This window comes from Anabrus simplex, chromosome 11 (genome assembly GCF_040414725.1).
Source record: "Anabrus simplex isolate iqAnaSimp1 chromosome 11, ASM4041472v1, whole genome shotgun sequence".
In the NCBI taxonomy this organism is placed as follows: domain Eukaryota; kingdom Metazoa; phylum Arthropoda; class Insecta; order Orthoptera; family Tettigoniidae; genus Anabrus; species Anabrus simplex.
The window spans coordinates 53248457-53263947 of record NC_090275.1 but is presented as its reverse complement, the minus strand read 5'-3'; the positions used below and the strand labels follow the sequence as shown (position 1 = coordinate 53263947).

General features: G+C 36.2%; 1 protein-coding gene across 1 annotated transcript in view; it reads right to left on the bottom strand.

Moving 5' to 3' along the window:
* Positions 1-664: 664 nt before the first annotated feature.
* Positions 665-15491, bottom strand: part of LOC136883315 (protein Smaug homolog 1) — a 327858-nt gene continuing 313031 nt past the window's right edge. The window contains exon 13 of the mRNA XM_067155554.2: positions 665-831. Within this exon, the coding sequence (XP_067011655.2) occupies positions 742-831 (90 nt within the window). The 3' untranslated portion in view covers positions 665-741. The remainder of the gene's footprint in view (positions 832-15491) is intronic.

The following is a 15491-nucleotide window of genomic DNA, read 5'->3' as shown; positions in this document are numbered from 1 at the left end:
AGCATGGCCATATTCACTGCACATCATTCTTTTCACTTTATCAGGCATGCAATCAGCCTGCATAATCAACTTCATAAATCAGCATGCTTTAAAACCTCTTATATTTCTTACAATCTCATCAGCCTTTCCCATTATGAATCCAGATACGATTCCCATACAGATCATTGTGCGAAACAGTTTCCAACCTACATTGGAAGACTCCTTTCTCATTCAATGTTGCGATACCGCTCCACACATATCACCTTCTGAAATAACATGCGTCATGCAATCTAACTGTTACTAACTTTCTAAATGTCCAAAATTAAATTAAATTGAATTTACTCTCAACGTAGCAAGTGTTTAACTCGGAAAGTGGATGATCTTGTCAATCTAATCCTCCTATCTCTAATATACAAGAAAATTGGAATAATACTAAGCTAATGACACTAATAATGACATAATGACACAACAAAATAAATCCTAACAACTCCCTCATTATCCCATCTAACTAATCGTAAAGTAAAATAAAAATATAGAAATCATGCACTCCTCTTTTATTCGTATTTACAACATCACAAACGTAAAATAAACACATGCCGTCAGGCAAAAATTTATGTTAAAGAAAAATCCCTACACTAAACTTCACTAGTATTTAAACATAATTCATATAACATGCCTTCTAATTTAAAGAAAAACATGCGTCTTATCTTGGACGACTCTCTGGACATTGGCAACGGCTCACATCCCTGCCATTGTGGTTTTCTACTCCATGGTGATCACTGCTTTAACACATGGAAACAGTCTTCTTTCTTCTATGGGCGGTGCCATCTTCTGGATGAAAGTTCCTGTACACTGCAACACAGAAGACTTTGGGTGAATGTTTCTTCACTGCTCGATTTTGCACGTGCTGAACAAACCCTTGTTAGCTGTGAACTAAGCCAACATTACTGACAAACAAACGCACCTGAAATTAAACAATACAGTTAGTTAGAGCGGCTTGCGGTACGTTTCGAAAGTTCTTCACGAAACGCGACCGACACGAAAATGCAATACAGCTGAGCATTCCTCCTTCACTTTCCAGTCTGCGGCTATTATCACCGTCTATTTATCTGGAGTAAAACCTTGCGCCATAATAAAATCAGCAATTTAATACTGCACCAGTTAATTCAGTAAACTTCACCACTAAAAGCACTGTTTCTCGGTCATAAAACCATACACTGTTATATATATCTATCCACGTGGCGACATTCACGCACAAGTATCAGAGCAATACCGAACAACGTTCACTCCCGGCAATTCACTTAATCAGAGTGATGCTCCCCAAAGCTTGGGACGTTGGAGAAGCGTGGCTAACACCGTTGCAGCTATGGGATTCCGCATGTTTAAAAGAGCAACCAATCAGCGTGCTTGCCATTCACAATGACAATATTAATTAAAACACACCATAAACCACACTCCAAATGACATCAAATTACTCAGATTATTTCTATAGCATATTCCTGATTATATTACACTTTCCGACCTGTGGAAATCCGTCAACTAACAGAACTGATTCCTTTATAGCGATATCTTCTTCATGCAATTGTCCATGTTGGTTAACCTGGGATTTTAATTCCACGCGATCCAGACTCCATATTTGCCACATCCACATGTTCTCATTGGCTGACTGCTCCTTTTGGCCAACATCTTCTACATGTGCCGAGATGTGCTAACTTCTGGTGACGCTAAGCCTTTCTCATGGTCCCAAGGAAGTATCGTGCAATATCCCGCGACTTGATGTCTCCATGAACTTCCGGTCTCAGCTATTCTGCGATCCACTACTTTTTACTATGCCTGACTGAAATTTATTTCAATAAAATTATATAATATAATATAAGTGTCTCTTATGGGCCGTCAGGATACTGCTCAGTAATTCCTTCATATAACCACCTATCTTGGCCCCAACTAGAAATCAGTCGCACTCCATAAAATCTTTCATTCCTCACTGCAATTTTACTTTACTTCATATTTCATATACCTATCTTCTTATCACAGTCTTAACACCAGATCTGCTAATAATTCCATCCTTGCTTTACCTACTCATAGAACTGCCATCTACGATAAATCATTCACAGTAATTGCCTGCCGTGAGTGGAACCTCCTTCCTGAAAGTATTAGGGGGTTAAGCGCTATTCACACTTTCAAGGAAGCACTTTGGAGACAACATTTTATGCACCAGTAAGGATCATCTGTAAACTTGATGATGCTACTCACAACCATTCTATTGTTATGGATGTCCTGGTAGTGGAGAGTCTAAAATCTTACCCGATATTTTTTTCAAATAAAATTTTATGTACTACCTCCTTTTTTTTTTTTTACGTGTAGGATATTAGTTTTAAGAATTTATCCTTTTATTATATCTAGTTTATTTCATCTTAATGTAATCTTACCATTCTTGTATTATTATTAATTTAAATCTAATTATTGTAAGTAATACAATGAAATATTGGTTATTTCAGCACCTGGTTAGATGGAAGAGAAGGCCTGAAGGCCTCAATCTTGCCAGGTAAAATAAAACAAACCAAACTAAACTACACCCGATAAATGTTTAAATACAATAATGGAGTCTTGGTCATCAGTTTTTGTCCAGTTCCAATCACTTGGTTTACTTTGTATTTTAATGTGGATGTGCTTAGAAGGGCCTGGCATATCTTCATTTATATCACTTTCTTTCCCCTTGGTACTAATATCAATATCTTCAGAATTATCTCTATACACTATTTTGGCATCTGTAGCTAGGCGATTTTATTATCTCATCTTCATCCATGGACTATAATATTTCTATCTCATGATAGCAACTGAGGTTTAAAAGAATGTTATTAAGACACCACAAATGAACAGTTCAACCAGGATACGTGAAGTGTGAGTTATTTCATTTCAGAATATATACAAGAGATATCTATGTGTTAAGATTCAAACTATGTGCAGTGTAGCACTATGAGATGAGCTTGTCTTAACAAATTGGCATGATTACACTTCGTTAAATTGCACGATTGGTTTAATTGGCAGAACTAAATACTGTACTCTGAAAACCAGTTGTTTTCTCCATGGTCATTTACTTTTGTGCCAGATAGTAACCTTTCTTAAATCATTTTGTATAAGTACTGTAATTAGAATATATTAGATGCTTCTTTTTTGTTCTGGGAGTGGTTTATCCCTCCATTCCTTTCTCATGCTTATGGGAATGGGAAATTTATTTCATAAACTGTTTTAATCTTGTAATTTGAATGTGTCTTACGTGTTATTGTTAATAAACTGTATTCTATTTGTAAGTTTCTCTTTTAAATGGTTTTAACTATTGTTCTATATACTGTATTATATTTGTAAGTTTCTCTTTTAAATGGCTTTGACTATTGTTAAATATACTTTTCATGATATACAAGTAAGACCTCTTGAAGTATGTATTACATTAAAAGTTTCAGAAAATATAACCAGAAGCCAGAAATCGAAAAAATTAATTTTAGAAAAGGTAGGGGTTTTTTTCCCTTTCTTACCCCTTGGTGTCATCAGCCAGGGTGACTTCTGGACAACCTCACTACAGCTCACCATCTGTCTTTATCTTACGGCAGTAACCACCAAACACCAGTCCTCCCACTAGCTCTCAGATCTTCTATCAGCTGGTAATGCCACCATCTTCTGATTCTTCACCAGTCTGCCTTCCCACATCCTCTTCACTGATGTGTTGTCAGACATCTGCTCTGCAAGTCCGATCCACTGCAGCCCTCTGCAATGAATTATGCTACTGATGCTTGGTCTGCCATATCTTATGCAGATATTTTTGTTTCTTCACATTTTCCACATTCTTCTGATGAACTCACAACTGTAAATCTGTTGCAGCACCTTGTTTTCGAAGACTGCCAAGCATTTTTGTTCTAGCTTCGTGAGGGACCATGTCTCTGAGCTATAAAATAGGAGTCAGGCGGTCTTGTAGAGTTGTACCTTTTTGATGTTGGATGGGAGGCAATTGGAACAGTGATCTGTACAAGAAGAATGTTGTTTTAGTAGTTTTGATGCAACTTGAAACATCCGCCTTGACAAGATTGTCTTGGGTAAGTTGTACTTTGCGATAGTTCTTTGATTTCAGATGGTCTTTCATTTGATGACTGCAGGTGATGACTGTCATTGTCCATCATTTTATTCAGGTTGTGTTAATACTTCCATTGACCTCTTGAATAAATTGGCGATGCTAAGATATTTAAACTGTGTCACTCACAGCAGATCAGTTGCTCAGATTTTTTATGAATATCAGTATTTGATTTTCTCCTTGAGTTGCAAATCACTGGAGATCAAGTTTGTTTTTGGTGGCTAGCCTGATGTTGTCAGTGCAGAGAATGGTCCAGGATATTGGCTGGTGTAGATTTTCTGCAATGAAGTCCAATACTGGACATCGATGCATGTTTATTCACTTTTTGGTTGGATTACCTTATAGGACATTCAAATTAGAATTCATTTTTTTCGTTTCTGCTACATATGAAGCTTGTGTTCCGTACATGGATAATTCAGTGGGAAAAAAAATAGGAAACCTGTTTCAGGAGATGTTACTTTCCAGTATGATAAAAATTAAGTTAATATATGTTAGTTATCTAAAGTGATAATTTTACACATGATTATTTAAAAAATGAAATTTAATATTGATAATTATTTTTGAAACTAAACAAAGTGATATTTTGAGTGTTTTATCTGTACTGCATTGTCTCCTAGACAAAGGGCGAGGTAAAATGAGGTTCTGGGAGCCAAAATGATTTAAGTGTTACTGCCACCTCACTAACTCAAACTGCATTAACAATTTAAAAAATGGACTGATTAAAAGAGTTGCATATTATTCATAGAGTGTTCCTAAATTTCACTGTATTATGTATTATCATTAACTTCATTTGGAATTGCATGCAAATAATTTTGGAGATATTTATAAGGTTGTTCTTGAAAGTTTTTCCAAATTAACATTCCGATCAGACTGCTTACAACATCATTTTAATAAGTATTTTTCATTTGTAAATACAACATATTATACTAACAGTCATTTGGAGGGTAATTCTAGTATAAAATATACACCTATAATTCTTTTAATCATATGTAGCATTTCGCGCTGTGGGTTAGGAGTGTCAACCACCATATCCCAAGATTGCGGATTAAATCCCTGTTCAAAAGTCCAAAAAGAGCAGTAGTTGTTCCAGCCACCCTAGAAATAATCAAGTTAATTTGAAGAAAGTTTACAGACAACTCATTTTTCAACATCTTACGCACATCTTGTGTTGCTCAAGCAGCTGGACGGAAATTTGAGTTTTGGAAAAAGTATCAATAGCCTACTGTCTCCAAATTATTTACATGACATTTTTATACAGTAGAACCTCTCTTATCCAAAAAGACCAGAAAAAATAAATAAAGAAAGAAAAACAGTAAAGAAAATTAGGTTAAAGTAAATAAAATAAACAATGTTTGTTGTGTTATGACAGAGGGGATGAGTTACAGAATTTGTTGACTGATATCTTGTCTGTTTCCTGCCCTCTCTATTGCTAACTCCCCTTGTTTTAGCTCTTTTATGAATGCACTAGTAGGCCTAACATTGTTTATGTATTCTCTTTGTTAACTTCCACTGAAAACATCTAAAAAGATTTCCTAACCTCTAAAAAAAATTTAATAATTATTGTACAAAATTTTGGTTATCTGGACCCTCCCCCGTTTGTTCAGGTTAACAGAGGTTCTACTCTAGATGAGAAAATTTGTACAATACTGAATTGGTTTTAGAATACAATCTTCCATGTAATCCTTTTTGAATAACTCTTATAGCAGCCACTTAAGCTGCCATGGTTCCCAGTGCCTCCAATAATAGTATTTATAAAACTCCTATTCCTGCCATTTGATATCCAAGCTATGAAGTAACTATATTTTGAGTATGAATTTCAAAATCTGAACTTAAAAATCTAGTTAGTTGTCGCAAGTTCCTATTCCATTATTTTCTCACTCAAAACTTATGGAAAATAGTCTAGTCAGATATATGTATTAAGCAAACGTGGTAAATAGTAACTTACCAGGTAACAACATGTTGATAGAACAGAAATAGGTAGAGACTTTGTTAGTAGAGGAGAGAGTATAAGAGTGGTTCTCCCCATGGAGTGTGTTCCCAGTACATATAAAACTCCCAGCAGTGATCTTCCTACTCTTCTTCTTCTTCTTCTTCTTCATTTTCCGTTTCCAGTCTTCTGGGTCGGGTTGTGAATCATGGTTCCCCACAATTTTCTATCTCTCCACCACTCCCTTCCTACCTCTGTCCAATATTTCTTTCCTCACTTTTCAATACTCTCCTTCACCTTACCCGTCCACCTCTTCCCGGGCATTGCCTGTTGTCTTCCTTCTATTATCTTCTCCATAAGTACCGGGTAATCGCTTTGGAACTCTTTCCTCTTCCATTCTCATCATGTGTCCATATCATTTCAGCTTACGTTGTCTTTATCCTGTCTTGCAGTTTAGGGAATCCAATTCTCTCCGATTCCTATTTTTCTGATTTTATTCCTTTGCATCTTCCCAGTTATTCCTCTAAGCAATTTCATATCAGCTGCTTGGATTCTAATTTTATCATGCTTTTTTTTGTTGTGCCCACGTGCCCACCTCATATGTCATACATGGTGTGTAATACGTTGAGTAAATCTTCTCGTATTCTTCTGGGACGTCCCAGTTTCACAATATACCTCACACACATTCCTCCAAGCCAAGCTTGATCCTCCAATTCACTCTGAAGAACTCTAGGATTGGATACCATCTAGCACCCATGTTCAGGCCTGAACTTTGGTTAACTCGCCAATAGTTTGCTTTCAAATATATGTGGAGATTCAGTAGGTGTTAGGCTAACAAACTGACCCTCTTCCAACCTTCTCCCTCTCTCTCTATTTTTTTTTACAATTTGCTATACGTTGCACTGACACAGATAGGTCATTTGGCGATGAAGGTACAGGGAAGGGTTAGAAGCGGGAAGGAATCAACCATGGCCTTGATTAAGGTACAGCCCCAGCATTTACCTGGTATGAAAAGGGGAAACCACAGAAAACCATTTTCAGGGCTGCTGACAGTGGGGTTCGAACCCACTATCTCCCGGATGCAAGCTCACAGCTGCGCGCCCTTAAGTGTGCGGCCAACTCGCCCAGTTGAACTATTTTAGTGTTATCCCAATTTTGAATTTCTAGTGTTCTACTTCTCGTTCATAATCACATAGCACTGGGGTTAACCGCTCTGTTGCTATGGAATGACCTACGGGTTTGTGACATTATGCGAAACAGAGTATTTGCTTGCAATTCCACACCAATCCAGACAACGCTCGTGCATGACACTACGTGATAGTCTAGCTAAATATTTAAAGTCTGATCTAACTGATGCAGTTATGCTGACGTCCAGCTCCATGGCTAAATGGTTAGCGTGCTGGCCTTTGATTGCAGGGGTCCCAGGTTCGATTCCTGGCTGGCTCAGAGATTTTAACCTTAAGCTGTTAATTCCCTTGGCTTGGGGACTGGGTTGTGCTGTCCCCAACATCTCTGCAACTCACACACCACACATAGCACTATCTTCCACCACAAACCCGCAGTTACCTACACATGGCTGATGCCGCCCACCCTTATCGGAGGGTCTGGCTTACAAGGGCTGCACCCGGCTAGAAATAGTCACATGAAATTATTATTAGTTATGCTGACAATAATGAAGATTTATCATTTAAATTATGAGTTTTACAGTATTTAGGCCTACATTTTAATTTGGAGCACCCAACAATTCAAATATGTATTAATATTATGTAACTAGCACATATCTAGTTTATGTTAGCTGGGCGGTCTGTAAAAATGGCTGGGTGTGTCCATTAAAAAGGTCCTAGGGAGAACACTGCAAAATTATGAGTCATTATAAGGACACTGATACAAGTGAATTATGTTGATATTCAGATTGCAGTACACTACAAAATCTTACATTAAAACACAGAGCAAGAAAAATATGATCAAGGTCAACAGTTTTACAGCAAATAGTATGTTCAGATTATAATCTAAAATCCAACTTCCAAGGCTTCTTAGAAAACAGATTCAAGAGATCTGTTGTTTTCACAATTACGTCTGTGAATGTTCAAAAGAGCCACCCTGTTGAGTCGCCTTTCACTTGTTTGTCAGTTTCTGTTTATTTTGTTTTGTTAAATTCCATGCAGGGGGAACACCCCCAGTAACCCCCACCTGACTAGGCTCCTGGTTTAAGCCTGTAATATACAGTTTCGGTTAAGAAGTACCACATCCTAATATTTGATTATTTAGTTATTAATTTGACTACCAAAACTATGAATTCTTCTTCTTCTTTGTCGTTTAGGCCTACTGAGGACCACGGGGCTCGTATCTACTCTTGGGTAAAGTTGTTGCTTTCTTCTTCTTCCAATACTCCTTCATTTGCTGACTATGAGCCAGCTTTCTCTCCTCGGTCCACTTAGTTCCTGTAGTCTTCTTACTTGTAAGGGACGTTGGGAAAACTCCGTGTCGGATAGCTTGACGGAACAGTAGTCGGTCATGAGTTTGTCCCGGTGGGATATCTAGTTGTTCCATATCTGACTTAACTGACGTGATCCATTTGTTCTTAGAAGCCTTGCCTCTTCCTGTTACTGTGAATATCCTGTTGGTGAGTCTTTCGGAATCCAGACGGGCCAAGTGTCCATAAAAGGTCAGGCGCCTTTTCCTTATAGAAGTGACGATGTCCTCCTGGTGTTCATACAGTTCAGCATTATGGCGGATTCTGTAAGTGCCTCCTTCCTCTCTGATTGGTCCTAATATCCTCCTCAGGATCTTCCTCTCTTTTAACTCCAGCTTTCTGAGTGGGCCCTTCCTAGCCATTACAAGGCACTCAGAAGCATACAGAACAGATGGTTTGACTACCGAGTTGTAGTGTCTGAGCTTGAGGTTCTTGGAGAGGCACTTAGATGAATAGATACTACGACACGAGTGATAAGCCCTTTCAAACTTAGTACATCTGGCATCTATGGCTGGGTTCTCGCTCTGATTCGCAGAGATCCATTCTCCCAAGTACTTAACCGCAGGTACTTTTCGTATGGTAGCGTCTATGAGAGGAATTGTAGAAGGGGCCTCCTTGATATTGGTCATAAATTCAGTCTTCTGGATGCTGATTTTCAGACCAGTCTTAACCGCTACACAATAAAGACTCTGTAAGTTGTAGGTAGCCTCCTCTATATTGTTTGCCAGTAGAATGAGGTCATCGGCAAAGGCTAGGCACGGGACAATGAGGTTGTCTCTCTTGTACCCAAGCTTCAGTCCAGCTCCCGGTGGTAGTATGAATTATATTTTAGAATTTTACTTTTATACTTTAGTCTTTCAGTGTTATGAAAGATTTTCATCTGCTGATGGTTCTAAGGGAGAAGAATTCCTGTTAAAATCCGGAGAACAACTTCCTTTTCAGCTCTTTCACTTGATATACATAGAGAATCGCCAAAAGTACCCAATGCTTTATCAGGGGTTTCTCGGCTGCCATATTCATCAACAAGAAATTATTAAATTCTTTTCTTCTTTCTTGCAATGATAGGACATCTCACTACCACTTATTATTACTACTACTATTTCTCAAAACCATGATAGAATTTAAAGATCTAAGTTCCAAAAAGCTTTCTTTGAGCAACATATGCCTGTCATTGTAGTAAAAAGGGTTAACTGCAGCCACTCGACCTTGGACACCCTAAAGCAATACTTTTCAATTCCTTCTTTCTATCAATATTTTCTGGTAAGCTACTACTCCTGATCGGTTTCCTTAACACGTATATTTGACTAAGTACAGAAAATTCGTCTGGCAGATTTTGAGTTATATCTGTGCCTTGGAGGTAAAGAGCACTACGTTTCAAATATGCAATTTTACATCACAGCTAAGAATGCTTTTCAGTGTTTGTTTCACTTGCTAGTTTTTTAATGAAAGGCTTTTTTAAATTTCTTTTGCATAGTAATATAAATATTTTAAAAAAAATTTTAACACCTGCTTATCACATTTTTATTATTTCTTTTATTTGCTTTGGAAGTATTGTGGACTTAGTGTCTTTTACCTCAAACTGGCTGGCTTGCTTATTTTTGAGCGTTGGAGATAATGATTTGCACCCTGGAAAAGATTGCAGGTAATAGAGTAAACGTATGTCATAAGCTCTATTTCATAACAAAAAAAAAAATGGACATAATACCATTTATCTCTTGTGCAAAAGAATGGCTTGAAGAACAGAAGTGAGGAGGATATTTCTTGTGTAGTGGGTGGAAAAGACATGTACTCCTTATTCCACCATAGATCTCACCCTTTTAGTTTTTAAGTTCAAAAAATGTATTGTGTTGTAATACTCATAATGTAAATACTATTCTCTCTTTCCATGTATTGTATGTAAAATATTCCATATATTTGTAAAGATCATAACAAGTTCTCTGTACACCAATATCATAAACAATAGACTGCAACTTAGTAAATATCACTCCATGCTGAGGAGAAATACATTCATTTTTTCCTCTTGAAAGTCTAGTAATTAACATATAGTGTAAACTAGAAATTATGAACTCAATGGAAAGTTCCTTATTTATTTATTTTTTATTTAAAAATTTGCAATTTAATACAGAATATATTTAAAAAAGACATTTTCCATTTGTAAATTTATTTCTGATTGTTAATGATTTGTTTAGAATATCTAAGAAAATCTGCTTATAAAAGATTCCTGAGCCAGTTGTTGAGTGCTGATTATGTATTGTAATAAACTGTCTGAACAAAACTGCATCATCATCACCAGACTATCAGTATAATATTTATAAATACAATAATTAGATAGACTGAAAGTTCTTGGGTTTTAGATCAATTGTAAATTAAAAGAAGGTTGTGTTGGATATGTATATATTTTTAAAAAATCTATATAATTTACTTGCTGATTTTCTTTCTTATCTTAATTGGGAATCATTAACTGAAAACTGACACTAAAACTATACAGGACCTCAATGTTCTTAACTGAAAAGACACTCCATAAATAAGGAAACATTTTAGGTGGTAAACCAAATTGATAAATACTATGTAGTTTTCTTAAATTTCAGAATAACTCATTTCTGTGGACCACCCAGATTGTTAGGGTGTTTTTATCACTTTGATTGTGTGCTTACTGCATGTTACCATGGGCATATCGGCAGTGGCGAAGCGTGAACTCGGTAAGGGGGTAGACAGAGATTTTTTACTTTAAACTATTTTAATCATATTATATATTGAATTTTGTTTTCGACGCATACAGATCTATATTTAATATTATATTAATGACTGAAAATAAGACAAATCCCATAACAAACTATAAGCCTACGTGCACTCGTTTTATTTTAAATATAGACTAAATAGGCAGCGGGAGTTGTCAAATAACAACATACTTTTAGAATAAAAAATAACAATATATGTCATTTCTATGTAGATTTAATAAGAGAAATAAGAAATAAACAGGCTTTCGTACAAGTCACCTTAAACAATATTCTTGTAAATGAGTTCAATTCGTCTGTTCTTCATTTCAGCAAATATATCTATGACTCTCGTTTTGAAGTCGGGGGTCTTGCTAAGATGCCACAACAGCTCCTTCTAGAGTTTCCAAGTTAGACACTCTATGGTTGGTCATCGAATTCCTTAAATAGGTTTTAATTCGTTTGAAGGCACCCATTGCGTGATCGCTAGAAACTGACGTTAACGGAATATACGGCATCAAGTTAAGCAATTTTGTTGTTTCCTTATGTACACTCTGGAGTTCATTATTAAGAATGTAAGCCAATAGTTGTTGGGGTTATAATATTGTGACTAATATTGGTGGGCAAGAAAATGAATCTACTTGAAAGGTTTTCACGCTGTCATTCATTTATTAGGTGTAAGCGTGCTATATTTCATATCTGAATATTATTATTTTATTTTGAGACTTGCCTTATAATAAAGTAAATTCAAATTAATTACATTAAAAGCATGTCTGAGATGGTAGCCAATAAGAGCACATTTATACCTGAGATCCAAGTACTAGCCAATGAGAGCAACAAGAGACGCTGGCAAGTCTGTCTACTGGGCGGAGAAATCTCGCTATAGGAAAGTCATAGTTGCACACTCAGCTCCTACAGATAGCGTTAGTGTTGCTCTATCTGAAAGCTTTGAAAATCAAAGGAAACATACACAGAATGGACCGCGTCTACTTTCGCCTACGTGCTTTGTGTAACTGACGCGAGCCCTAGTATTGCCGAAATTTGACAAAAATAAGTAAAGCGGGGAATACAATAATGTCATGAATGTGGAAATACTTATTATAAAAAGTTAACTAGATAAGATTTCGTTCACAAAATGTTGAGGGTACACGCTGTCTACCTTCTCCCCTTACACTTCGCCCCTGCATATCTGAAGCCTCATGCAATAACAAAAAGTTATGGTCTTGAGTACAAAAATTGTACAAATTATATATAGTTATATTTTTCATATATCACTGGTAGTTTTACAGTTCACATAATGTGCTAGTCTTCAAGAGCATTTTTACATTGGGACTTCCTAATGTTTATTTTCATACTCATTAATGACATGTTTGTATCATAAATAGTTTGTAAGTAGATTTTAGGTGATAAATTAACTTGGATAAAGAAAAGTAAGAAAGAACGTGACATCTAGGTAAGGATGAAAACAATATAAATAATATTTTGTTATCAATCGGAACTGTTTCTGCTCCGTAAGTTGTTATGGGTACATAATACATCTTGTACATAGTTTCCTTTGCTTCCATTGGCACATCTTTGTCCCATAACATGTTTCTTACACTATGATTGAAACAAGCTTCCAGCTTGAATCCTCTTACTAATTTCAGCATCCAATCGATCATTCTCAATTAATTCAGTTCCCAGGTATTTGAATGTCTCCACTACTTCCAGGGGCTGGTCTGCAAGTCTAATCTGACCTTTCCTTTCTTTCTCCCCTCTAGTCATAACAAGAGTTTTACTCTTATTTTCAATCCACATTCTTTGATCGTCCCATTCACCACATTGAACTGTTCTTGAACATTCATGTCGTCTTCTCCCCAAATCACAATATCATATGCAAATAACAACATGTTCATTTCCCTTCCTCTATATGCTGCTTTTGCTGTTCTCATGATGTCATCCATTACTATCCTCATTATTCCCCTATGTTCATTACTGTCTCCCTGAAGGCTTCAGATCTGTCCCCTGGATGAGTGTCAAAGCCTGCCCTACTGAAGAAGCAGGGAAGCAGGAATGACCTTTTCAGGAGCTGTGAAGAACTGGGGTAGATGAGGAGAGAGCACATATATTTGAAGGCAGCAGTGTGTGAAGCCGTAGAGACTGTCCTTCTCCTTTTGTGTTTGTCTCCTCTTTTTGTTGCTCTCTTTTCCGATACTGATCAGTTATGGAGTTATCCCATTGGGTGTTCACATTCATCTCTCTAAAGGGTATATCTGTGATGATGTTACAAAATTGCAGGGATGATCGAGGACGGCAAATGGATTAATTTGAGATAAGTTATTAATAATCCAAGTTGTTTAACATCCGTCCGTTCTTAACAGACGCCGGGCTGTCGGAATTTAGTTCACCTGATCTTACACCACTCGATTACTTCTTCTGGGGTCATGTAAAAAGCCTTGTGTATGAGACACCTGTTGAGACAAAAGAGGATCTCTTGGCAAGAATTCTCGCTGCCTGCTCTGTTGTAACTGGAGCAGCTAGTGAAACTTGTACAGGTAAACGGACTTAAATGAGTAGAATTTTGCTTAACTTTTGACTATCGTTTCCAGAATATGGTCCCTTATCTCAAATTGATCCATTTGTCGTCCTTCATCATCTCTGAAACTTTGTAACATCATTCACAGATACACTCTGTATGATTTGATTTGTCTCTTGTCTGTCCCTTTCAATATTATATTTAGTTTTCTGCATTATTCTGAACTACTGGGTGGCTATTTCAAGTCCTTGCCTACAAAATTAGCTCTTCATTTCTATCTTTTCCTTATTCAGTCTGATTAAACAGATTTCACTTATATATGATAATGAAGAAATTTTGTTGAGATTTAATTGATCAGTGAACTTGCAGATCAATTCCTAAAGAGTGCAGAAATGTGAACTGAATATAGCAATAAAATCACTATGTAAAGAAAATTTTGTCAATAAAAAATTCATAAGAAATATGCTGTTTCTAACACAATTGCTCTCTCTCTCTCTATATATATATATCTATATATATAAAATAACTTGTCCTGACTGACTGACTGATTCATCATCGCCGAGCCAAAACTACTGGACATAAAGAGATGAAATTTTGGGGATATATTCATATTAAGACGTAGGTGCTCGCTAAGAGAGGATTTTTGGATATTCCTTCGCTAAGGGGGTGAAAACGGGGGTGAAATTTTAAAATGAGTTGCTCTATATCTCAAAACTTTAAAAGTTTACAGATGTAAAAATTGGTATTTAGAATCTTCTTTAAAAATAAGGAAACACGTATTTTTTTGTTTTCAGAAAATCCCAATAGGAGGGGTGAAAAAGGGTGAAAATGGGGAAAAATGGGTTGAATGCCTTTAATCAGGATACCGGTACCTATATCTCAGAAACTGAAGATATTACAGACCTGAAAATTGGTACTTTTGATCTCTTTTAAAAATAAAGAAACACGTAATTTTTTGTTTTTGGAAAATCCAATTAATGGGAGGGTGAAAAGAGGGTGAATTTTTAAAATGAAGGAATCTATATCTCCAAACTTTTAAAGTTTGCAGATGTAAAAATTGGTATTTAGAACCTTCATTAAAAATAAAGGAACACGTATTTTTTTGTTTTCGGAAAATCGCAATAGGAGGAGTGAAAAGGGGCTAAAAAGTGGTTGAATGCCTTTAATGAGGCTACTTATATATCAGAAACTGAAGATATTACAGACCTGAAAAATGGGGTTTGGGATCTCCGTTAAAAATAACGAAACACGTATTTTTTTGTTTCTGGAAAATCCAATTTAGGGGGGGGGGGTGTGAAAAGGGAGTAATATTTTAAAATGAGTGTATCTATCTCAAAAATTTTAAAGGTTATATATGTGAAAATTGGTATATAGAATCTCCTTTAAAAATAAATAAACACACGTATTTTTTCGTTTTTGGAAAATCCAAATATTGGGGGGTAAAAAGGGGGGAGGGTAAATTTTTTAAAATGAGTGTGTATACATCTTAAAACTTTAAAATTTACAGATGTAAAAATTGGTAGTTAGAATCTCCTCTAAAAATAAAGGAAAGCGAATTTTTTGTTTCCTGTAAATCCCAATAGGAGGGGTGTAAAAGGGTGAAAAATGGGTTCAATGCCTTGAATGAGGATACATATATCTCAGAAACGAAAGATATTACAGAACTGAAAATTTGTATATGGGATCTCCTTTAAAAATAAAGAAACACGTATTTTTTAGATTTGGAAAATCCAATTAATGGCGGTTAAACAGGAGTGACA